This window comes from Dermacentor variabilis, chromosome 8 (genome assembly GCF_050947875.1).
Source record: "Dermacentor variabilis isolate Ectoservices chromosome 8, ASM5094787v1, whole genome shotgun sequence".
In the NCBI taxonomy this organism is placed as follows: Eukaryota; Metazoa; Arthropoda; class Arachnida; order Ixodida; family Ixodidae; genus Dermacentor; species Dermacentor variabilis.
Genome location: NC_134575.1, coordinates 40,203,664 through 40,229,391, shown reverse-complemented (window position 1 = coordinate 40,229,391; position 25,728 = coordinate 40,203,664). Strand labels below are relative to the sequence as shown.

The following is a 25,728-nucleotide window of genomic DNA, read 5'->3' as shown; positions in this document are numbered from 1 at the left end:
TGGCCGTGCTGCCGTTGCAGATGTATATGCATTTGCCTCGTTATCCTCGTATGCGCTTGTACGTGGCTTGTGGAAGCGTGTTCGTGTTCCGTATGGGGCGGCGGTGAAGTGTTCTGTTGTACCCCTGTTTCGTCGGGTGCATGTGGGCCCGCGGCTAATCCAGGACATCCGGTGCGGGGGTGAACCCTACCCCGAGCCTCGCGTATCGGCACTTAACCGAGATAAGCAATGTCGGACGGTAATGGGTCCGGATTGACAGGCACGAGCTGTTAAGGATTGTGTTCGCGTTCGATAGTATACCGCATGGACTCGTGTAAGGGCCGCGCTTCCTTCCCTCCAAATTTTGACGAGGTGCTGCCCTTACATGGGACCGTACCTTTTGGTCACAGTGGTGCCGGCGCAGTCCTTGACTTGTGCACATCCCGGATCCCCGGATGTGCCATATTGCATCAGAGGTCAACGCGCACCTCTTGCCATCTAGTGGGGGCACGCGGAAGTACGCAGCACGCGAAAATTCGCCGATGCGCGCGCACGGCATTGGGGCACCAAACGCGATCGCTTCTGGAAATATTGTTTCCCTCTTATTTTGGGCTTCCAAGTTGGGGGTGCGGCCGTTACACGGGTGCAGTCGTTACACGGCTCTATATGGTAGTCACTGTACTTCTGTATAGTTACCGGAAGAAAAGCTTCGCCTTGCTCACCGATATCGATATAGGGCAGGGTTCGTCTAAATCTCGCAGGCGACGGTGGTCTTGAAGAGAAGCTCGCGCGCAGCGTCATAATACAGTTTGCTCCCGCAGAGATATCTGCACGACCAACGGGCGCTGTCTTGCGCTCTCGCTGCTAGCTGTACCTGTAGTGATCTGGGGAACGAGCCGGTACGTAGACGCTTTACACGAAGACAAAGAGACACAACTGGTGTACCAGGACAGAGGCGTTTCTTTATACGCAGAGAGTTTGCTCTTTATTTGGTATACAGTCATCATATAAATAGTCATAAATAGTGGAAGGCACTCGAGGCGCGCCGCGTTGGGCCGCGCCGGTCAAACCCCGGCCGTGCCGTTGGTCGCCTGGACCACGGCAGGCGCCGGCTGGGCGGAGAAGGGTGTCTGCTGGGGCCTCTCCCCGAGGCTCTCTTGGAAGCGGTCCGAGTGGAAGCCGTCGTGGTCGAACTCCTCGCCGAACCCGGGCTCCTCGACCTGGATGCCCTGGTCGTCGGGTCTGGAGAAGGCGTTGGCCTCCTGGTACGGGATCGGGATGACCGACCCGATCGCGCCGATGGCATCGTTCGGAGACCGGCAGATGCCTCCACGACAGGTGCCTTCGTAGAGGCGCTGCCGCCGGAAACGACGGAAACGAGCAGAGTTTAGCGGTGGTAGCAGTTAGTAGTGTAGTGTAGTAGTAGTAGTAGTAGTAGTAGTAGTAGCAGTATGCAAAGAAAAACCTCACAAAGATAGTTGATATGGGCTTTTAACTGGTTTCAATTTGCCCTCTGTTTTAGACCTCTGTTGTAGAACATCGCATGAAACAACGCCCGTTCCTTAAGTACCGGTATACACAATGCCAAACTCTTTTGGTAAACATGCGTATGTCTTGCGAGTAAGCTGTGATCAATCCAAAAGTCATTATGGCGTTTACTTAAATGGACACTAAATAGAAACTCTTGGTCGTTTCATATTGATAAGTTGTCCTTGAAGTACTTTATACTTTCGTTGATTTCGCGGTAATGTGCTGATTATCAGAAGAGAAAAATAGCGGTCAAAATTTCGGTTTTGAATTTCACGCTCAGATCCCGGGGGCTTGTATACGTCGATGTGACGTCACAGATTGCAAAGTATATGTTTTGTGTTTTCGCACTTCGACCGTTGTGGTTCCGTAAACGTTCTCGAAACTTCCTAAGTTCAGTCTTTGGCTCATCTAGAATAAACAATGCAGTCTATTTTTACCGATAACCATTTCACCATGGGCCCGAGCTGACGGCGTCAAAATCCGTGAAGTTGCTGCGACCTGGTGCGGGAATTTCAAGGTTGCTTCGCCAGGGGTCTTATTTTTGCGTCTTTTGGATGGATGGATGGAAGGTAGGAGCGTCCCCTTTGAAACGGGGCGATGGCAGTTGCCACCATGCTCATATTTTTATTTTGCCTTTTATTTTTATCTGTGTTGTGCGTTATTGAATTTCTTGATTTTCTTTAAATACGTCTTCCTACCCTTTTAACCTTATGTCACCTCTCTGCTTTTGAGCCACCAATCCTCCAATCGCCTTTTGCTAATTTCTACCTCATATTTATTTACACGACTATCATCTCTGAACCCTAGGGCCTCAGGAAGGGTGACTGTGGCCGCATCGACATCGCGATTGATACCATCACATTCTAGTATGAGGCGTTCCATCGTTTCTACATATTTACCACACACAGTACATGTGTCTTCTTCTTCGTTAAATTTCTTTTTATAGCTGCGCGTTCTAAGACATCCTGATCTAGCTTCAAAGAGTAGGGCACTGCCTCTTGAGTTATCATAAAACGCTTCCTTCCTGATCTGCTGTTTCCAGTATCGATATAGTTCTACACTATGCTTCTTTTCCATTGAATTTATCCAATTTTCGATGGATGGCAAAATCCATGACGTCGCTGCGACCTGGTGCGGGAATTTCAAGGTTGCCTCGCCAGGGGTCTTATTTTTGCGTCTTTTCTGGCGTACGAGAAGCGTCCTCTCGTGGGAAGAATGTGTCTTTATGGCATTGCGGAGGGGTAATTTAGTAGCACAGCACAGATCATTTTTTTACTTTAGTGCCCCTTTAAGGTTTGATGGATAAACCTCCTTAATGGCTACAGGTTTTTTCCGTTAGAAGCGCGTGATTTACGACGCATGCGCAGAGCAGGTGCGGGCAAAAGCGCTGCTGAAGCCGACAAAGGCATGGAGGCTCGTTCCCGCAACCTTTCATTTCATGTCGCACGTGGTCTCGGAAATCTCGCGCGTCTCGGAGGCTACGCGTTGCGCAACCTCTTTGCTACATACGTAGAGAGCGCTCGGATGCTGCCCACAGTAGAGTTACTGTATATGCTACCTGCGGTAGCGTATACAGTAACTCTAGCCCACAGTATACGGTGTCCTCCTTGGGCCTCTTAAACGACGACGCCTTTCTTGTGCAATCCGGTACTGCTGCAACCTGGCTAACTCAAAGAAGCTTCACGTCACTTGGAGAGAGATAGAGAGAGAGAGAGAAGCGATGAAGGAAAGGCAAGGTGACTATAACCATGCTGAGCCCGGCTGACCACTCTGCACAGGGGAAGGGGAACTGATGGATGAGAAGAAATGGAAACCTCCAACGTAGGGTTAAATCTGCGCGTCTCTTTTTCTTTCTTTTTTCTTATTTTACATCGCCATGACACAGACGGTGTGCGCCCATACTCACGTTCTGGCACCTCTCGCCGTCATCCCTGTTGACGCGCAGGGATTCAGCCGTGTTGGGATTGTAGCACCGGAGTCGGCAGGCGGAGATCACCTGCGAAGAGGCGGTGATTTGCGACAAGCCTGACCTGTAGCAACACTGCCGATGAGCCTGGAACTCCACAAACACATCGATTCGTAGCATTTTTCCAAGTGCTAAAAGAGGCAACATTATAACGGCACCTATATATATGCGGACCAAGAGATTTGGCCTCGCACCGGCGTCACCTGCGGTAAATTTTTGACCTATCAGACTTATCGCTGACTGTAATGCGGTAACGAAGGGGCTATGGTGTGAAAGGAATGCATTATAGGGTGCTGCCAAAGGGCCTGCCCGAGGAGGGGGTGGGGGGGACAGACTGGGAACGTGCCTCCCCCGCCCCTTGGAATTTCTGTGTACCAGGATGCTGCTTGCCCCGCCCCCCCATCGTTCGCTCCCCCACATCCCCTGTCAAGTGCGTCCCCCCACTTCCCTTCTTCCCAGAAAACAATTCCAGGCTACGCCACTGGTGCTGCCAGTCTTAAAAAACGACGGAGTGTACATTCGCAGCGCATGTTCCTGCATATGCGAGAGTGGCTGCATGCTTGCCACATGTTTGACTTCAAACGTTCTCGCGCTCCCTAATGCAACTCTCGAAGTTTGAGTTTAACATTGTACACGCAATTAAATAAACGAGTTTCCAGCACAGTCTTAGGGTGTGCGAATAACGGACGTTATATATGCTATTTATGTAACAAATTTATATAAGCACAGCATTTTCCCACGAACAGTATCAGAATGAAATTGTCCTCCCCAAAGCATTTTTATGTCCCGGGATTTCGCGAAGGAACTCGATCACTTTCTTTTTCATTCGTAGTCCTTGTATTCAAGTGATGACATTCTTGTACTTGTATTCCTTTTGTGTGTGTTTGTGTGTGTGTGTGTGTGTGTGTGTGTGTGTGTGTGTGTGTGTGTGTGTGTGTGTGTGTGTGTGTGTGTGTGTGTGTGTGTGTGTGTTTGTGTGTTTGTGTGTGTGTGTGTGTGTGTGTGTGTGTGTGTGTGTGTGTGTGTGTGTGTGTGTGTAATCACTGTCCTGCTTGGATGCCATTATTTTGTACTGTAGCCCCTCCTGCATGGGCCTGCTTGGCCTGCAGTATTCTCTAAATAAGTAAATAAATAAATAAATAAATAAATACCTACCGTAAGAAAAGCTTCGTATCTGACCACGTGAAAATTTGCGAGTACCGATCGCAGCGTAAATAAGAGCGCCGGTTATGCACGACTCTTCTTGCTAGGTTATCGGCACTTTCGCAATCAAGCTTCGCACAGCATTTTCATGCCAAACGCGGCTGGATTACTTGCCTGTTACGACCAGAAGTCAGATAGATGGTGAGAAGCAGTCGAAAGTTTCGTCCAGAAGAAATGAAAGCACGCGTCGCCTACGGCGATGCCAAGCCGGTAATGAAGAATTTGCGGGGACCAAGACCCGGCAACGGAACCGTGGTGCCGTCTGTCGCTGTAACGGCGAAACAAAGCGCGAGCCGTGTTTCTCCCGTAACCTTTGGTTTCGCCCTAATAACTACAGATGGCGTCACCGTACCGTCCCTACTATTCCTACACTTTTCTTTTTTTGTTCTGATTATTGCTTTTTCTTGACGGAACAGGCAAGTAGTGCAACCACGCTACGCGGTACGAGCGCTTCTTTCATTGTTCCCTTTGTCTTGTCCGTCGTTTTGGTTGGATGGATGGATGGATGGATGGATGTTATGGGCGTCCCCTCTGGAATGGGGCGGTGGGTTGCGCCACCAAGCTCTTGCTATTATACTGCTTAATGTCCTAACTAGGTTAAAAAAGAAAAAAAAAAGAGAAACACTATGAACTCCCACAACCAAATTTTCTGACCCCATATTGCGAACTTTGCTTTTGTATGTCTCCGTTTTATGTCGTTTCCCTTCTTTTCTTCCACCAATCTTCCAATCGCCTCTTGGTTTATGGCAAAATATAGCGTGCCATCTACCGCCGTACCAGCCGTGTTTCGCTTACCGGTGCTCGCTTTCATCTCGTCGATTTTGTATCCTTTTCTTTTGAACGATAATGCCAAACTCACCCCGGCCTCGACGCGGGCGTTGAACAGCTGCCGGTACTTGCGGCGGCTCTGGTTGAAGATGGTGGTGCATGTCTGCATGTCCTTACTGGTTCCGGCTTGCATGCACTCCCTGTTGACGCACACCTGTGGCAGCAAGACGCGGCATTTGAGGCGCAACGTGAGCATTAACATCACGCTCGGAGGCGGGACTCGACGTTTCCCCGCCTGAAGAGCGAGTATAACAGCGCAAGGCGCAGAACACAAGAAGGAGACGGACGAAGCGCTTATGTCCTGCAGTCTGGCGCTGTTGCTCGTTATTGGTGTAACATGTACCCACCGGCCCAAATTCGCAATTTATTTCCCTGTTCCACACACATTTCACAGCTTAGCTATGCCACAGACAAGACAAGACAAGACAGACAGACAGACAGACAGACAGACAGACAGACGGATAGATAGATAGATAGATAGATAGATAGATAGATAGATAGATAGATAGATAGATAGATAGATAGATAGATAGATAGATACTAACCATTCCACTGCCGCACGGCGTCTGCGCGGTGAACGACTGTCTCCAAGGGATCCCGTAGCCATTGCGGCAAAGCGCCACGCAGCGGTTGTTCTGCAGTACACGCAAAGTAAATCAATAAACGAAACTTATTTATGCATTATTTATATACACCGGGAGAGGGGGAGGTCGGTCGGTGCGACGGTGTATACCGTCGTCGGCGAACGGCTCACCGTCAGGGGACGTTACAAACTTCGTGCAAAGCGAGCAAGGCGCGCGCGTTCTGCCGCGCGGTGGCATCCTCACCGTGTAGGCGAATCCACGCACGTTCGGGTCGTTCTTGCCGCGCGGACTGGTCCGGCACAGCAGCGTGGCGGCTTTGGACAGTGTCTGGCGCTCAGTCAGCTCGTCCTCGCCATCGTCGCCGGGAGATTCCTCCGGTTCAAGGACCGGAGCCGGAACCGCAACCGGTGCCACAGCCGGTGCCACAGCCGGAACCGCAGCCGGGGCCACAGCCGGAGCCGCAGCCGGAACCGCAGCCGGGGCCACAGCCGGAGCCGCAGCCGGAACCGCAGCCGTGGCCACAGCCGAAGCCGCTGTTGAAGGTGTCTCGGGCACACCAGCGGACGTGGACGGTGATTCCGGAGGGCTAGCCGCTGGCTCGCCATGTAATTCAGAAGCAGTGTAAGGTTGAATAGCTGCAGGCTATAGTTGGTTCGTATTTCAGAATTGATCAGACATACTTAACTGGGCGCTAAAGAAAAGAGACGTAAGGCGAGACCGACAAGCACGCAGGACACGATACAGAATTCAGCTGAGGTCCATAGGTGGAGCGTCGTGTTCTGTGCCCTTCACGTTCCCGTCTAGCGTGCTGTTTAGCGCTCGAGTTAAACATGTCACAATTCTGGATTTGAGAGGCGGTAAGATGAACAGGTGGGCTAGCTGGGTGGTGCTGGTTGAGGTTAAGTACTTATTTATTTATTTGTTTGTTTATTTACTTATGTATTTATTTTAAATGTATCGATTTATTAATTCATTCATTTCATGTACCGCCAATCGCCGAATCATTATACAGGAACGCTAGCATCATCATCATCATCATCAGCCTGGTTACGTCCACTGCAGGGCAAAGGCCTCTCCCATACTTCTCCAACAACCCCGGTCATGTACTAATTGTGGCCATGCCGTCCCTGCAAACTTCTTAATCTCATCCGCCCACCTAACTTTCTGCCGCCCCCTGCTACGCTTCCCTTCCCTTGGGATCCAGTCCGTAACCCTTAATGATCATCGGTTATCTTCCCTCCTCATTACATGTCCTGCCCATGCCCATTTCTTTTTCTTGATTTCAACTAAGATTTCATTAACTCGCGTTTGTTCCCTCACCCAATCTGCTCTTTTCTTATCCCTTAACGTTACACCTATCATTCTTCTTTCCATAGCTCGTTGTGTCGTCCTCAATTTGAGTAGAACCCTGTTCGTAAGCCTCCAGGTTTCTGCCCCGTAGGTGAGTACTGGTAAGACACAGCTATTATATACTTTTCTCTTGAGGGATAACGGCAACCTGCTGTTCATGATTTGGGAATGCCTGCCAAACGCACTCCAGCCCATTCTTATTCTTCTGATTATTTCCGTCTCATGATCCGGATCCGCCGTCACTACCTGCCCTAAGTAGATGTATTCCCTTACGTCTTCCAGTGCCTCGCTGCCTATTGTAAATTGCTGTTCTCTCCCGAGACTGTTAAGCATTACTTTAGTTTTCTGCATATTAATTTTTAGACCCACTCTTCTGCTTTGCCTCTCCAGGTCAGTGAGCATGCATTGCAATTGCTCCCCTGAGTTACTAAGCAAGGCAATATCATCAGCGAATCGCAAGTTACTAAGGTATACTAAGCATACAGGCTAATATATGTAAACAAGGTTTTAAACTTATAATTACGGCAAAGTACAATAGCGTAACTACAGACGTTACGTCATCACATACGCATATACCGGGTGTCACATCGAACACTTTCAAACATTTCTAAATATTGCCTTTGACAGATAGCACAATTCTAGTCCATGAGCTGGTCTACTCGAAGACGCGGACGTTCCTGGCATAAAAAAAAAATTAAATGCGTAATCGACTAGCTTAGAAACCTGACTAATGAAATTGTGAAGTAATTACCTTATGGCGCATGTATTGCAATTTACAATTTCTAGACGGGGAGTTAGCAAGGCCACTTGCGAACTCACTTGGAACGAATTCTCAGGATATGACGCCAGTTTCGAGATATTAATTCCCGAACTTTGCGGTGAAATGCATCGCGGTTCCAGTTACTCTTGGGCTTCGATGCATGCAACGACGTTTTGTTAAGAAAGTAAGTGGAACGACGCCACTGAGCATCTTCGTTCTTTTTTTTTTCTTTTTGGCAGGAGGCGCACGGAGTTCAGTGAATATTAAGCACCGTTTTAAATGCGGACTTTGTGAGGAGGAGGAGGAATAAACTTTATTTGTGCACAGCAGATTTGAGACCCTCTCTACCTACAGGATGACGGCCTCGAGCCCTTGGGCCCTGGCGGCATTTTCGGCCTGCTGCATCATATTTTTTTTTTCGACGCGGGTCTCCTTGTCAGAGTACCTTTGTTCCCTAATAAAGTAAGGTTGCTCTTTTTAGATAATTTCTATAGACTTCATGTAGGCTGCTCTGTCTTCTACAGACTTCTCCTTTCCAACTAGTGAAAATATATGAACCGCCTTCAGAGAAGTCGTAAGCAGGTATGTATCACTTGATCTATGGCGATTCACAGACTGTGTTTGGAAAATCCATAAGAAATAGAGGACAAAGAGCACAAGTTCTAAGTATGCGTACGTTGTCCGTAGACATTCAACAAACTTTAGAGTGAATGGAAGAACGAATAAAACGTTTATTTTTAGGAAGGGGATGGCTCTCAGCAGCTGTTTGGGATAAGGCACCACACGTTGGAGTAAAAAAAAAAAAAGTACAGTATATCGTATTTTGATATCGACTGCCCGAGAAAAACTTCGCGAGTGTTCTTATATCATCGTGCCAACTAGTTACAATTTTGCTTGCAAAAAATATATTTTATAACTATTGGTATCTTGCATTAGAGAAAAGTATTGGTTAAAAGTCATACGCAGACGCACGTGCTTCGGGCACGCCATGGTTGGCACAATTTCCGCAGAAATATTTTTACAAAAGTTGAACGACAAACTTGAGCCTCGAGCATTGAACGTTGTGCGAGATCGTGTGACGAAAGCTGAACAAACGTTGCGTTTTGTTACAGACAAGTTTCTATCGCGCATAGCTTTTCGTGCGTTCTATAGTTCGGATGTGCCATTTTCGTCCATTAAAGCCCTGTAGGAACTTAGCTTATTTTATGTTGTTAATGTGCACTGACATCTTGATGTACTACTTCTGTTCCTTAGTGACATTGATTGTGCTTCATACTGTACCGATGTTTATTATTAAAACGCCATAGGTTGTTCACACTGCTCGTTCACCAAACTTGTTTCATTTGAATGAAATGTCTGTTCGTATCTCGAAATTATTGTCTTTCTCGCTCAAAGTGTAATATTTTCATTCCCAAACTGGAGTTGCTTTAGCTCCATAACATGCCCTTCATACGCTGCGCTGTCAGCGGTTTTTTGTTTGTCGCTTTTGTAATCGATGGGAGTCACTGCCCTGCTTGCCGACCAGCTATATTGTTGGTCGCCGTCTAATTACAAGAACGTCAATAACAAGCCTCTGTGCGATGGCGCAAGTACAGCTGTGGAGTTTCACCTTGTCCTTAAACGTATCACCGTTTACGCATGTAACGTAGTCCTAAAAAAAATCACTTTTGGTACGATTGCGAGCTAAAAGAACGCGCACAAGATAGCCGCCTTGTGCACAAGTGCCTCCCGGAAGCAGCACCATCCGCGCTTTGGTTCGCTACAGTCAAACTTGCACCTAACTCTCGAGATCCCCCAAATCGCTGATGTGTGAAAGCCAGCAGACGTAACAGAACCCCGTTCTTGCGTTCTTCAGACTTCGTAACAAAGCATTACGCAAGAGAAACTTCGATCCCGATCGACACTGTAGCGGCGTCAGAATTTGCGTGAGAGACGCCGCGCGTATTGGCGCATCGCAGCACAGTGCGGTGGGTATACGAGCGAGTGTCATGGCTGCCGCGCAAAGAAAAAAAAATAGAAATAAATTTGGAGAACGCTTAAGCTTCACCTTTTAAGAGTGGAACGCGATAGCGTTCAAAGACCCCTTCCTGCTTTTCATGCTTCCCGGCAGCTGCGGCTTATGTAACCGTAACGTTTACCGGGGAACGCTGGCTGCGAACGCTATATATGCATGAAGGCGAGCTTCCTGGTAGAAACGCGGCCTCTTGCGTGGGTCGATCTCCTGCTATTGTCTCGCACTTTTAATATCTTAATCTGAGCTGAGCTAACATAAAGGATATGCGCTGTCGATGTTTTTATTCTATTACGTCTGTTTGTGGGCTGCCGTTCTCAAAATTCCGAGGAATAACTTTGTAAAGAATGAAAGGCAATTTATGAGCAACTCTGGTGGTAGAGGAGAGGTTGGGTATGTGTGTGGTTCGGAGTTTGGTTCGCAATTCCCAAAGATACCGTTTCGCGCGTGCTAGCTTTCATTCTCGTAATTGTCGCTCGAAATGCTACCTATATACGGCTGTCATATCAGTCGACATCGTGCCTCGATCGAACGCTTCAGTTGGCTCGCGAGATTGGCGAAGTCAAGCAGCATTGAGTCGATGGCCCATTTCAAGTGACACCCTCCGCTGTGGCGCAGTGCACGCTATGACGTTCTGACGACGAGCACGACGTCGCGGGTTCGGTTACTGCGGGCCTCGGCAACCGCATTTCTATGGCAACGACGTGCAAAAAAAAAAAAAAAAAAGAGGAGAAAGAAGAACGTTCGTGTGCTTAGATTTAAGCGCGCTTTATGCAGAACCTGCGGGTAGTTATTCCCCATACGACGCCTCTCACATAGCTCCAGTGCTGTAGGACGTTAATCGCCGTGAATGCAATCTTGATGTCATGGTTTCATTAGTTGGCGTGTCCGCATCGAGCTGACAGTCACGGTTTCTGCGGCAGAGCGATGTCCCCCCCCCCCTCCCTCCCACACCCAGCCAATTCTCGCCTTTAACGAGAAGAGCAGTTAGCTTAACTAATCAAACGCGTCATATACGTGATACTCACAGGGCTGGACGGAGGATTCCTGGGCCGCAGCGGCGGCCGCCAGGAACAGCAGCAAGGACGCGCAACGCATGTCCTTCTTCGGGCGGAGTCCTCGACGACACTCCCTCCTTCGTATCGTCCCTATTTATCGACGCGACGGGGAGTGTGTATATCCCACGATGGCGACCGATCGTGTCCCCGGTTCCTGACAAGATGCGGCCGGGCGCTTCTCCGGACGTGTGCGTGTGTGTGGCTTCGCGGGCGTCGCGCGACTCCGCGCGACATGTGACAACCGGCAGGACGACCTGCCACAGCCCTTCTCCTCTCCCCCCCCTCTCTCTCTCTATCAATTTCTTTTTTTTTTAGTCGTTGACCCCGGCCATAACCGAACGGACGAGGCAGCGAGAGAACGTCTACCACCGACCGCTGCGTGATCCCGCGCCGTATCGGTCACGATCGGTACAAGTTACAGCCACGACGTCGACGACGACGAGCAAGAAAGCGTTCCTGTCGGGTGTCTCTCCCGGAGTATATAACTGGCGCGCACAACCGGACTACGTTTGAGGAAGAGACAGACGTAGCCTGTTATGGCCCCTCACCGATTCGCGCTCCGTCCGGACGCTGACCCCCCTCTTCGCCGTATCGAAGGGGCCACGCCGTGATAGAAACTGAAACGAAAAACAAAAGAACAAAGATTCTAATGGGCTTGCCAGGTCGAAAACAACAGCAAGAACAAAAAAAGGACAAGATGAAGAAATAACTGCCTCGCCGTGCCTTCTGCGGATGGCATGGCAGTTTGTCTTTCGTAAGTCCGGAAGTCTTCTGCCGTGCGAACGGATGTCGGTTGCATCACGTGGGTTTTTATTTTTATCGCAGCTGCAGCGTTCGTGTACACTCAAGTGTTCGGCACGTACGTTTCTTTTATAGATAGGTAGTCCCTGTGTGGTTTTGCTTTTTTGTGTGTGTGTATCTTTAAAGCCAGTGGAAGATTCCCTCGTCTAGGTGTTCTTTTTTTTCATATATTATATGTACTACGTGGCGTGCGTATACTTCTATTTAAGAAGAATAAAGAAAGGGTTTATGTGCTGGTTACCGTCTGGTTTCTTATAGTGCTGAGATCTTGCACGAACGTCGCATTTAGCGTTTTATAGTTGGTATATATATAGTGAGACATTCGGCGCCGCATTCTGCAGTCCATTCCGGTTCGTCTGCAGAAAATTAACTGCTGTCGTCTGCGGACTCGGCGCAACAAAGCGCGAGATGAGTGGATTGCATGACGCCAGCGTCTGTTTGTGGATACATATTCTGTTCGTGGAGGGCTGCCTTGAAGTGCTATGCACCGCATTGTTAAAAAAAGTTTGCATCCTCTAGGTCGCATAACTTGTCTCACAACGATAGTCGTCATCTGTCTTGCTGGCATTTCCTTTCCTTAACGCTGCGAGCCCGGTACTTCCAAGTAACGAACGGCTGAGCCGTTTCCAGCGTGACACAGCATTTTCGACAGGAAAGCAGCGAGCGCTGAGTTTTCAAGAAAGCAAACGCAAGCGAGGCAGACGACAACTATCGTTATGGAACGAGGTAGGCCCCCAAAGAGTGTAAACTATTTTAAGGGTGTGTAAACAAATTTACACCCTTAAGCGTGTTTTCTGTCTGACACGCACCCCTTACGTCTTTACCGGTTTAAGGGTACGAGTTATAGGCCTATTTCCACCCTTAAAGAACCGTAGGGGTATAAATCGGTTTACAGTGCACCTTTGGGTACATTACGATGCGCATTGCCCCCGTGCAATGCTTTAAATATTAACTCGTGAGCTATTGCGTAAAATGTTCAGCCCACAAACAAGGTAGCATACATGGGAGAAATGTATAAAAGTGATTTGAGCCTACTCTGTTCAGTCGGCTTTCATGAAAATTCGCGCCAGTTCGATATATATTTATAGGCCGTTCCCAAACGATTTCTTGGCAATTTCACAACGTGGCGCACAGTTCAGGCACGTATGGTGGAAATATGAGTTCGAAAGCTGCAGCATGTCGGTATACCTGCGGCTGCAAAATTTTCTCGTTTCTCTGCTTTGTGGGAAAGCAAGAAAAAAAACGCAATTCATCGCGCTGTTTGCGAGAATGAAGCAGACTGGTACGGTTGTGCAGAGCATATGTCGATGATCGGACGTTTGGTGAATGAGTGACACTCGTTTGCATATAGCCTCAGGTATCGCATTCGCTCACAACTTTCCGTGGCAATGAAGACCAGAAGGGCGGAGCTTCTGGTCCACGCGTTCGCCAAATAATCTGGCACGGTCTGACAGCGTTTTCGGTTTCAGTTTGCCGGATCCAGAAACACGAAAGAGCAGAGCAAATTTACCACTGAGTGGTCTATATTACGTCTTATTAAAATCGTTCTTTGCCTCTTCCCTAACACCCCCCCCCTTCCACACACACACACACACGCACACTTTTTGCGTGTTGGTTACTGTCTTGCGCGATTGGCCGATACCGGAATATGTACTGCGAACCGGCACCGGATGCAGCGCGAACCGAGTGATTTACCAAGCGATTTACGCATAAGCACGGACGTAACTTGCAGCATTCCGTAACCTTCGTCATTCCGTCGTCATTTTGTCGTCATCATTCCGCTGTGATCATTGCTTCGCGGCCGTCCATTCTCCATCGTTCCGCCATCTTCACTCTGTCGTCTTCACTGCGTTGTCATTTCGTCACTATACGCAGCCGTCACGTCGTCATCAACATTCCGTTCTCGTCATTCCACCGTCTTCATTCCGCTGTCATCACGTCCACGTCGTCGCCGTGCATTTGTGGTCATATATACACCGTCATCATGATACCATCGTGTTTGTTTCGTAGTCATTCCATCGTCGTTGTTCCAGCTACAGCCATCCCATTGTCGTCAAGTCGTCGTCGTCATATTCCAACATCGACATCTCCATGCCGTCGTCCGTCGTTGATTCAGTGTGATTACGTCGTGTCATACAGTCGTCGTCTTGCTGCCGTGGTCTCTCCATCGTCGTAATTCTGTCGTAGTTGTTCCAGTGTCGTCAAGTCGTCGTCATTCTGTCGTAGTTGTTCCAGTGTCGTCAGGTCATCGTCATGACGTTGTAGTTGTTCCAGTGTCGTCAAATAGTCGTCATCATGCCGTCGTCGTCATGACGTCGTTCCATCGACGTGATTCCGTCGTCGTAATGCGTGTGATGCGCATGTTTGAGTACCACGAGTTTATGTTGAGCGATGCGTTTCTCAGTGAAAATGTTGTTGGTGCTATGCCTCAGTGACCTGGCGCTACCCACTCTGGGCGATCGGCCATGAATCGGGCGGTGCAAGGTTATGGATACAATGTTAATATTGAAGAACGTAATTTCAATTAAAACTGGTGAATGGAACTTGTGCAATTAAAACTTACCTGAGAAGGATATAAAATGTAGTATATCTACACATTACAGAATATAAAAAGGTGATTTGCAAAATAAAAACTAAAGGGAAAGCTTTAGCATTGAATTCGTTTTGTCTGGAACAGAAAATTGCAGAGCCCATCACAAACGTTCCTGTGGCTGAAACCCAGTTGGGTAACACCAAGGAAAAGGACCACCGGAAGAGTCAACTTCGAGCAAAGTTTACGTAATGGTTCTTCCAACAATCCATCCCTTTGAACCTTAAAACGCCGACATGTGTCTTGTGTATACTCTATACTCATTTTTTACTTATTTCTTGGAAATAATCATGCAAACTTCGAGTTTATTCTATTCCTCTTCAAGCAATCCTGCGTAATGCATCTTCAGTTTCTTTTCTTTTACACTTTTATTGCCTTTGATTTGTTAATCTATATGTTATTTTAAACGGACAATCCCCCGTCAATCCCCCGTTGTAAGTATCAGCGAATCACCTTATAGTGCATCTGGTAAGTAAAGTGATTTGAAATTGAAATTCCGTCCAGCTCTGCCCTTGTGTACGCGTCTGCATATCACACCGGCTTCCTGTTTATTCACACGTACGTACTAACTCACCCAGCACAACATTATGTTGTGTTATGGCTGGAACTTAAGAGCGGATATGGACTCCGAATACAAGATTGCTCAGAGTGCTATATAATGCTTAGAATACACCACTTCACTCAGAAAGGTAATCGAGCGTCTTGTAAAGAGCGGTGACATAGCTTCGAGAATTGTTTTAAAAAATAATTTGCGCTGAACGTAAGTTCCAAACTGAACTTCTAGTGAACCGACATACATTGTGAGAAATTCAAGTGCCACTGAAAGGTGGTCTCAGCCGTTCCTATGCTTGTGTGTGCACATAAACACACACAAAGATAACCGGTGCATACATCGGTGACAGATATGCTTGTTTATGTTGTATACGAATACTCCCAACTGGGCCAGTGCAATGAGCGTGTCACATTAACAAACGTTCTCGGCGCGATGGACGAGTTGCATCAATTTCTTTAGGCGCACATAATTTATAAGAGAGCGCACACAGATTGCGCGATGACGTAATCTCTGAACTTCAGTTTGCAAATATCTAGAGTTTCAAGATACTAAATGGATGATGTGCAGTGCCTTTCTTGAGAAAACAAGCTTGGCAGTGTTGTACGAAAATTAAAGCGCTCTCAGTAGAGTATTGAGCATAAGATGAGGCCTCCAATGAACGTGAGGGCCTTTTCGGAACTGCCGGGAGCACATAAAAAAATAACAAGGGCAGTTTCTCCGCAACTCCGTAGCCACGTAATACCACTCACGATAAATTAAAACAGTGGTCGCTCCGTAGTGTAGTCAGAAGTTGCTGGGGTAAAGTGTATTAGGACTTTAGAAAAGGTGCCTGAAATTTTTTTTTCTCGCCAAACCAGCGGGTAATAAGCATTGAATATGAGGCAGTCCCAACACGAGGGAGTCCGCTCGCAATTTAACGCAGCGAAGATGTGCGATTAGCAAAGCATCCCGCCGGTTGCTTTTTCTCGAAGCCTGCGGCAAGAGCTAGATACAGAAAGTTTCTTTTTTTTTCGAGAATAACACCAAATTGTGAACATGATATACATCTTAAAGATGTTTCTCCATAACACCCCATTGTGAACTGATATACATCTTAAAGATGTTTCTCCATAACACCCAATTGTGAACATGATATACATCTTAAAGATGTTTCTCCATAACACCCAATTGTGAACTGATATACATCTTAAAGATGTTTCTCCATAACACCCAATTGTGAACATGATATACATCTTAAAGATGTTTCTCCATAACACCCAATTGTGAACATGATCATACATCTTAAAGATGTCTCTCCATAACACCCAATTGTGAACTGATATACATCTTAAAGATTTTTCTCCATAACACACAATTGTGAACTGATATACACCCTAAATATGTTTCTTCGCAAATTTTTATCACGAAACTACAAATGCAACCGAATCCTGCGCATAGTCCGCGGCCGCCTAAGCTGGGGCCTCGCCCTCTTCTTCCCCTACAAATATGGTCGCCGCGGCTTCACTTGCTCCCGTAGGCGGCGGCAGGGACTGTCTCTCCAGAAGCTTTCTATAACCTCCTTGCTTTGACCGCATGCTGTCGCCGGTCAAAGGAAGGATAGTATCGGAGCGCCGGCACCAATATCGCTGTCAAACCTATAGATAGTTTGCACAGATGTCCTCGCGGCCGCCATCCTTAGGTGCTAGCAAGTCGAGAAGGAGCGCAATCAAGAAGCGTGACAGCATGACAGCACGATGGGCCCGTTTTGTGTCGAACGACAAAGCGATGACAGTGACTAACCGGTGAGAAACAGTCAATAAGCAAAACAGTCTGCGCGTGATAATACAATGCACTGACGTCATCGTGGCCTCCATGTTTGGGTACTAGAGCAGTGAAAGCTGCGTCCGTGACGTCACGTGAAAACTATCTATGCGGAAGAAGCCGCGAAGAGTCAAGACCTCTTTGCTTGCTTCTAATCGCGGAGGTTCCGTCCCCCGTCCCCAAGGCCTGTGTGCCGGGGACGGGGAGTAGGGGCCTCCTTATCCGGCGGTACAATAAAGTTGCTATCATCATCATCATCATCATCTATGACCATTTTGTTGCAGCCGCTTCGCGTTTGCGTAAGTGAAGCCCTTTAAGGAAAAACTGCGGAAGTTTTATACAGACTGGTTGGCCGAGGAAATACACCAGCTAACCCCGGTGGGCCGTGTCAAGACGTGCATCCCGTCGGCGAGTGGTGGGCTGGATTGACGCGGCCTGGGACGACATCCCAGAAGAACTGATTGGCCGGGCATTTAGCGAGTGATGCATTTCAATGTGCACTTGTCGTCACATGAAGATTGTGCGTTCTGCATAGAAGACCGCGACAAAGTACCCATCAACGACGACGACAACGACGACGACAATGGCGGCGAGTGACCTGGGACAATTCCGTGCACGGCTGGTGCTGAATACTGGCAGTAAATGCTATTTGCCTCTTTTTTTGTGGCTGTTTGCTACCTGTAGGTTGGTTTGCGTTCGAGGAAAGCTTCTTTTTCTTACACCTTAAGAATTTCGAGAGCTGGTTTAGAATCGAGTTCGGCTTAGATTCGAATAAATGCGGTAGCCTTCGCTGCACATAGCCCAGTTTGGCGAGACGGGGGAGTAAATGGTGTGGTCCAAAATACACCCGACGCTTTGTCAAAGTTTTCTTTCAAGCAACCGCGGTGTCGCGTCGCGGCCCTTGTAGTAAGATTATACCAACGTTTTCTTTTTCTTACGAGTTGGCTGTTTTTCGTGAGCACCTTTGACGTTCCAAGTTCAATTAAGTGGAACAAAGTCTGGCGCGACGTCGCAATATACGCGCCGAAAGCATCTCCTCAGAGCGCCGCGCTGCTGCAGCGACGAAATTTCCCCAATCGCGGAGGCCATGCAAAGCCGCATAGCAGGCGATGTGCGTACATGTGGTGCGAAAGTGGCGCCACTTCTCGGCGTATAATCCCTGTAGCTACAGCGAAAAAGTGAAAACTCGGGAGGCCCAGTGGCATTATATAGACATTTCCTAACTAAAACTCTACAAGGCACCCTGGCGTTGTAAACGTTCAGCTACCATGGCAAATATGGACATACTACCTGGATTCGTCTAATTAGCATAATGGCAAAGCCGTTTGAAGCCGGGAGCACGAAGTTTAGGAAAATCTAGGCACAGCTGACCGAACCACCGTGGTTGCAGGTCGTCCTTTAAACAGCGCCAGATTTCCCTGCAGTAAGTTTTGTAAGAATGTTTATGGACTGTTTGAGAAATATGGAATATACTTTTCAGTGGCTAGGACGCAGTTACACTTAAGTGACATCATGTTTGACCCCTCATTTTGTTTTGTTTGTGTTCACTCATGTAATTACATTGAAGCTGTTATATTGCCGCTACAAAAGAGCGCTCTCAAAAAGGTTATATGCTAGTTTTCACGGTTTTATGAAAAAGAAAGAAAAGTAAATCTCTCACAAAGCCTATATTTTAGGTAAACGTGGGGAGTTGTTAGGCGCGATGTGCTTTCAAATATTTAAATGTCTACGTCAATTAGGGGTTCAATTAAAATTTGTTAAACCGTCGTTCCCGACCCGGTTAGAAACGTTTTATGAAACGTCTGAAGTTGTCTTCCACTTCCGTGGGGGGTCCATAAACGTCAGAGATTGCATACTTTGAGAAAGTAGGGACCACTCTATCGGTCACGTGTACAGAATGTTGAAGTGCCTCGGGTTGTTGTGTGCTTTGAAAACGGTTACTAAATAGGCGCCTTCTCCCAGTTTTTGATACTTCATACATGAGCGTGTAGTTACTGTTGCCCAATGTCCTTGGCGAACTATGCGAGGCATGGCGTTCATAGTTAGCTGAAGTTGCAAGATGTGTCATGAGGGACGATCAATTAATGTGATCAATCTCTGTAGCTTGATAACAGCCTTTGCAGAAAGCCACTTATTCAAGCGTTCCAGAGTGTCGTATACCGCCGTTGTTTGCTGTTATCTCCCCAAATGTCATAAAGCAACTGCGCAAGACACCAACTTAAAATTCAATTAAAATAGTCGGAATGTCAACTGCAATGTGACCCGCCGTGGTTGCTCAGTGGCTATGGTGTTGGGCTGCTGAGCACGAGGTCGCGGGATCGAATCCCGGCCATGGCGGCCGCATTTCGATGGGGGCGAAATGCGAAAACACCCGTGTGCTTAGATTTAGGTGCACGTTAAAGAACCCCGGGTGGTCAAAATTTCCGGAGTCCTCCACTACGGCGTGCCTCATAATCAGAAAGTGGTTTTGACACGTAAAACCCCAAATATTATTATTAACTGCAATGTGGGGCGACAATTTCGTGTTCATGGTGCAAATCGAAGCGTTGCAAAAACTCACTGAACACACGTTCCGGCGTTATTTTCGTGTGTCACATTTCTCACTTGGTTTCTCCAGTGTCCTACAGGGAACTACAGACAAGGCACCTTGTTTCATTTCATCATCATCATTTATTGTCCCTTAAGGACCCCTTTCAGGGTATTACATAAGTGAGGGGGCAAATGCATCAATAAACACTATGGTCATTATTATACAATGGTTAACTTATTTGCACAACGGTAAACAAAACTTAGTATACATGCTATAGTAGACGATAACATAAGGAGCAGGTTAGGGCTAATGTGTGCGCAAAGCTCAAGATATGTGGGTTAAGTAATATGTGGGGGCGATAGGGGGGGGGGGAGGTTTATTCAGCCGCCAAAGTATCAGGGTTCCACTATATATGTTTCCGGAAAAAGTGAGACCTGTCACTCACATAGCCGCGTTGCAGGCGTCGCGATCTACGAGCGGGCACCTTACACAAGAGCTCGAGTCCCATTCTCGTTGCTCTCAGTGCACCCGAATACAACATGCTTCGACGCGGGTGCCGCGTTATGTGCGACGAGTGTAGCCTGCTCGTTGCGTCCATCTATGTATATACGAGTCGTCAAACACTTCCTCGCCGAGAGCTGCAGCGATGCCTTGCTGTGCATGCGCCTTTCGCCTCGAAACCTTTCCTGTCATGTACAGTGTGCACTGACTTCTACAACAATCGTCGCTCGGGATAAGGGGTTCGTGGCGCTGTGGTGCTCGGAAGAGCTCGACTGCCAGGTCGTTTGAGATACGACACACGTTATACTGTGTTTATACCGGCAATCTTGAGGAGAAACTCCGCGATTCAAGACGTCACACGTCGCGACAGCTATAGGGCTGCGGAACTCGCGCATCGGCGCAGTGCACTTCAATTTGTTGACGCAGCAGAGAGACCCAGTATAAATGGGCCGTGTTTTCCGGCTCGAGACCGGCTTTGCGCTGCATATGCAGTGAGTATACTCCGACGTCAATCTCGCGAACAGCCGACGTACAAAATCGTCAAGCTTCACCACGACGTCAAATGAAAACACACGCACAAAAAAAAAGGCAACGATGTTATTTTCCACTGGTTACCACCTGCCCCTTTCGGGAACAGTGGAAACGATCGCGTAGACAAAGCTGTCCGAGCGTCCCGTCAAGAAAAAAAAAAGAAAAAAAGAAACGCAGCGTTTCCATTCTTCTTTCCAGGACAGACGCTGCAAAAAGAGAAAAAGCAAAGGCGCAGCTTCGTCATCTGGCACGCATGCTGTCTTTTAAACGGAGTGGAACACCCCAAGTATAAGGCGCGCCAGGGGTTGCGCGAACTGAACCCTTCGCTTCTGCACCGGCTGTGGCTGAGGGTGGCCTTCACTAATGCTTCACTATAAGGCTTCACTATACATTGCTTGGAATGACCGACAGCGCTGCGTGTGGCTTCTGCGGCAGCGAAGAGAACATCGAAGAAAAATCGCCACCGGACTCTGTCATCAAAAAATCGACGCCCGGCAGCCGCTCCTCTCTGGGTTTAAGTACGAAAGCAGGCGCTAACAGCTGCAAATAAATGAATAAATACATAAATAAAATGTGCAAGCTATTGTCGACAGGCTCCTATAGCTAGACTGCGGTAACCTCTGCCCGTGAAGATATGACTGTGTTGTGAAGTGTGTGCGTACGGGTTGCACAGAAACTGTATGCTGTGCAGCTCTCATGATCACCGCCTTCACCATCTTGGCCATACCGCAACCCTCCTCTCTTTGAACGGAGCCGGTGTTGCAGAAAATCATACGTCGGGGTCCCGCGTCGGCGTTGGACGTCGCTTCGTCAAAAGAAACTTCGAAACAAATTCCGAACCACGCATACAAAACCGCTTCTCTACCCCCAAAGTTGCACATATACCTTGTCTTTCATTCTTTACAAATTTATTCCTCGGAATTTTGATAACGGCAGCCCACAAACCAATGTAATGGGGAAAAAAAAAACACCGACAGCCCATGTCCTTTATTTGTGTTTAGAAAAGGTTTATTTCAACAAGAGACGATGCGAACACTGAGTTACAATCACGGTACAATTCCACCAGGACGATAACATATACACAAAACGAAGCGTTATATACATGGCACGTTTTCAAAGCAGTGTCCGAGTTCTCACTCACTAACATATAACCATTGTTGGGAACTCGGCGCTGACGCCCGTTGTTGCACCTGGGTCGCAAGCCCCAAGGGTAGCGTTGGCCTGGCGGCCTGGGGCACAACTGGAAGCATTCGAAGGTCCCGGCATAGCATGAGTCGACTGGTAACAGAACAACTTGTTTATTCCAGCATAGCATAAGAGCGGGCGGTCAGGTCGACCGAAGTAGAGAGACGGGAGTGCACGTTACTCAACAGAAGAAATCGGAGCCTCTTCTTGGCGTCCGGGGGCAGCTGCTTTTATACTCTCGCAGTTGAGGGCAAGAAGGAACGCCTCTATAGACGCGCACGTGACTGTGCCGCTCGGGAACGTTGGGAGGAGAAGGTGGCGCAGACGCCGGGCCGGCGCCGCTCGGGCACGTTGGGATGAGAAGGTGGCGCAGCCGCCGGGCCGGCGCCGCTCGGGCACGTTGGGATGAGTAGGTGACGCATCCGCCGGGCCGGCGCCGTTCAGACCTCCTCGCTTCACAGTTGGGGGAGCTCCTCTCCCCGGCTGCCGCGCTTCGACAAGCGTGGGCACCAACATGCACATACACACACACACGCACATGAAGACACGTGGCATTGGAACATGCCTGGACGCGCTTGGCGGGGAGGCGTAGCGGCGGCGCCGAACGGGCCAAAATGTCTGCCGCTTTGAACGAAGCCCCAGCGTCCGTTGCATCCGCGCCGGCTATACCGCGCGTCGTAGGCGAAACGTAACACCATATAGTCCTACAGAAAGGCATAGTTACACATAAACTAGTTGTCACATGTATAAAATGATGTTCAACATATATAGTGTACACAATGGCTATGTATAATCATGATGTGACAGGGACACATTACATAATACATACTATTGTGTTTAGAAAAAAGTTTATTTCGACAAGAGACGATACGAACACTGAGTCACGATCACGGCACAATTCCACCAGGTCGATAACATATAAAAAACGAAGCATTGTATACAAGGTACGTTTTCAAAGTGTCATCACATCACAAAACCCACGCAATGGCACAGTTACACATAAACTAAATGTCACATGCATAAAATGATGTTCCATGTACACAGTGTACACAATGGTTATGTACAGTGATGATGTGACAGAGACACTTTACACAATTTTGAACTGATGTGAACGAGATGCGTATGTACAAAAATGATCACGTATACGAGAGCACACACACACACATAAATCACGGGCACCTACATTCTATGTACATTAAGTGAATATTTCTGATGGCCTCCACAAGAACCAGGCTGGTCGAAAATTAGGCCATGCAGGTGCGTCAGCCACCGACAGGAAACTCTTCTTCTGAAGAGGAACTCCTCTGAGAGAAACGATAGTAGCTCAGAGTAGAGCGTCCCCAGAAGTGGAACCAGAGCGCGGCGACGACGTCCCGCGGCAACTGCCTCGCACTGGTTACGCCACAGACAAAAGGCCCCCGCAGCAATTACAAGTCGCGCAAAGCGGCCACGTGAGCAGCGACCAGGTGTAATAAAGCGGTTGACTCCAAGGCCACGATAACCTTCTTTCTTTTTCTTTTTTTGCAGCATGGGAAAAGGGAATAAATGTGGAGTTTGATGCCCCACAACTCGATAATAGGTTCTGAGGGACCAGCTGGGGTTCTTGCATTCGACTTCGACTCCCACCAAATGGCGTGGGTTAGCGTGGCTTAATTAACTCTACCTTAATTAACTGTGCCTTAATTCACTTCGCCTTATTGAACACCGAAGGTCGTGAGTTCGACTACCACCAAAGATCGCGGTGCGGGTGCCACAGTTAACTGCGCCTTCATTAACACCAAACGTCGTAGTTTCGAGTTCAACCAAAAGCTCAAAGATTCGCAGCCTTTTTGGAGCATGGCGTATTCACGCCAACGCCAGATTATCCGCTTCATGAACCACGGGATGATCTCACCTTAAAAAAATGTGGTACAACCCATCCTGCGATGACGGTCGATGGTAATGCGCTTATATTGAACTATTTTAGCGGCAAAACGCATTGCCATCGTCGGAACGATTTTTGTATCAGGCGCGTAGCGCAGCGGGACTATACTCTATCGCGTTTCCCTATAACCAGTTGTTGGCATCTATAGCACAAAGGCCGCCGCCGCAAAAGCGGCTCATGGCCTCTGAAGTGCACAAAACAAAGTAAAAAGCGTGCACACATGCATACATACCACCTGTAAAGTATATGAAGCACCCTAAGAATGCTAGCATTAAAACAAAAGGGTGCAGTGCTTCATTTGCTGAACCACCACAACAGGCTGCGTTTGAAACATTTGCGTACAAACTTGGCCTGCGTGTCGCTGGCGGGGCTTAGGAGAACCAGCGAGCCAAATTATTTTGTTATTGCGCGTTTGTTTGTTTCCTCAACAGAAACGTTTGTCGTTTGCGTGGCACCAAACCCTTAACACCTTTTCCCACCCCAAGTCTCTCCTGCCCATATCAATGCCACGCACGTTATTCTGCCGAGATTCGACTCCGCAGCCGGAATCAAAGTGACACCGTGTCCAACAGCCTCCACTGTCATCAACTACCTCCAGGGATAGTTCTCCGTGCGGCTAATTACGCCCTCCAGGCAGAGACGCCAAGTACAGCTGCACGTAATCACGGTTTCACCGGTAGTGGGTTCACAATATACACCGCAAGGTGTTTGAACCCGCCACCTCCCATATTCGAGGGAAGCAGCGTTCATCGCATCTTGTCACGAAGCTGGTTATCACATCATGGTCCCTGGAGGTATATGTGCCTGTCGGTGGCGCCATTGCGTTGTAGATTGCGACAACGCGAATGCAGTAGTATAAGTTTTCTGTGAGCTTTGCAGGACAACCTGTACAGTGATTGGAGACATGGGAGGGCCGGACACAACGTGTACCTGTTTCAATGCGATTGCCATTTTATTGCGATTAGCATATTTAGGGCGCTTCAAGCGCTTTCCACGTGCTGTCTGTATGTGCGGCTGCCTGCTTTTCTGCCTGTGTCTCTAAAGATTTCCCGCCAACTTGGATCACTAGGGAGCCTATCGTGTGTAGTGGTTCACAGCATCCCGCTGCTGTCTGATATCAGGGAACCAGATTCGAAGGCGATCGTCAAGCCTACTTGGATCACGGGAATCTGACGCTGCACTTGTGCCGTATTTCCGCCAACTTATGTTACTGAGCGTGTCCTACAGCTTACGTGCCACCGTTCAATGAACATCGTTCATACCAACTTGGATTACTGGGCACGTGAAACTATATAGGCACCTGTCACACTTCCATGACCCTCTTGGATGTCACGCGTAACGAACGAGAGATGTGTATATCTCTGCCAGGGACTGAGCATGCCTGACGGTGTCCTATTAAAGGGACACTAAAGGTTACCAGAAACTCAAGTTAAAGTGGCAGAGCAATGTTCTAGAACGTCTAAGGCGTCAATATAAGCGCGAACAGAGCTTTAGTAACCGAGAAATTGAGGTAAATGCATGACACGATTTGAGACCCCCAGCGACATTCCGGTACTAGCCCGATGACGAAAGCACTCCTCATAATTTGTGTTACTAATACTCAACTACTCGTATTGAAAATATCATTTCATTCGATTATAAGACGGAAGAAAATGCTGCTTGTCTACGTGTATTCGATTCTAAGAAAAAATAACATTTTGACGTTACCCTTCTGTAGTATGGGTGGTCGAAAGGTTTCGTTTTCGCTCGACTCTGCGCGCTCGACTCTGCGCCGCGCACGCTTTGGAGTTTCAGTAGTTTCGTTATCGCGTCGTGCTGTGCGGGTTCTGCTGGCTCGCGAAACTTTCATTTGGAACAAGCAGCGAGAATGCCACGTCCATGTGATGTCGTGGGAAGCCCTCGTTGCTTTCCCGCTCCGGAGAGCCGGTGTCGAGGCCGCCGTCGTAGTACGCAACGACGCCGGCAGCGCGAGCCCTCAGCAGCAGGTCGCGCTCGTCAGTGCTCAAATTGCTGAAGTTGAGCCCAGCATCGCGAGCCAATCTGT

The 25,728-nt window shown here is 48.2% G+C and overlaps 1 protein-coding gene across 1 annotated transcript; it reads right to left on the bottom strand.

The window, feature by feature from the left end:
- Positions 1–951: 951 nt before the first annotated feature.
- LOC142591004 (uncharacterized) lies at positions 952–6,479 on the bottom strand. The gene is made up of 5 exons (XM_075703380.1): positions 6,334–6,479; positions 6,052–6,141; positions 5,538–5,660; positions 3,416–3,505; positions 952–1,334 (listed from the first exon to the last, which is right to left on the bottom strand). The coding sequence occupies exons 2-5, from the start codon at positions 6,052–6,054 to the stop codon at positions 1,044–1,046; spliced, it is 507 nt and encodes a 168-aa protein (XP_075559495.1). The 5' UTR covers positions 6,055–6,141; positions 6,334–6,479; the 3' UTR covers positions 952–1,043.
- Between the last annotated feature and the right edge of the window lie 19,249 nt (positions 6,480–25,728).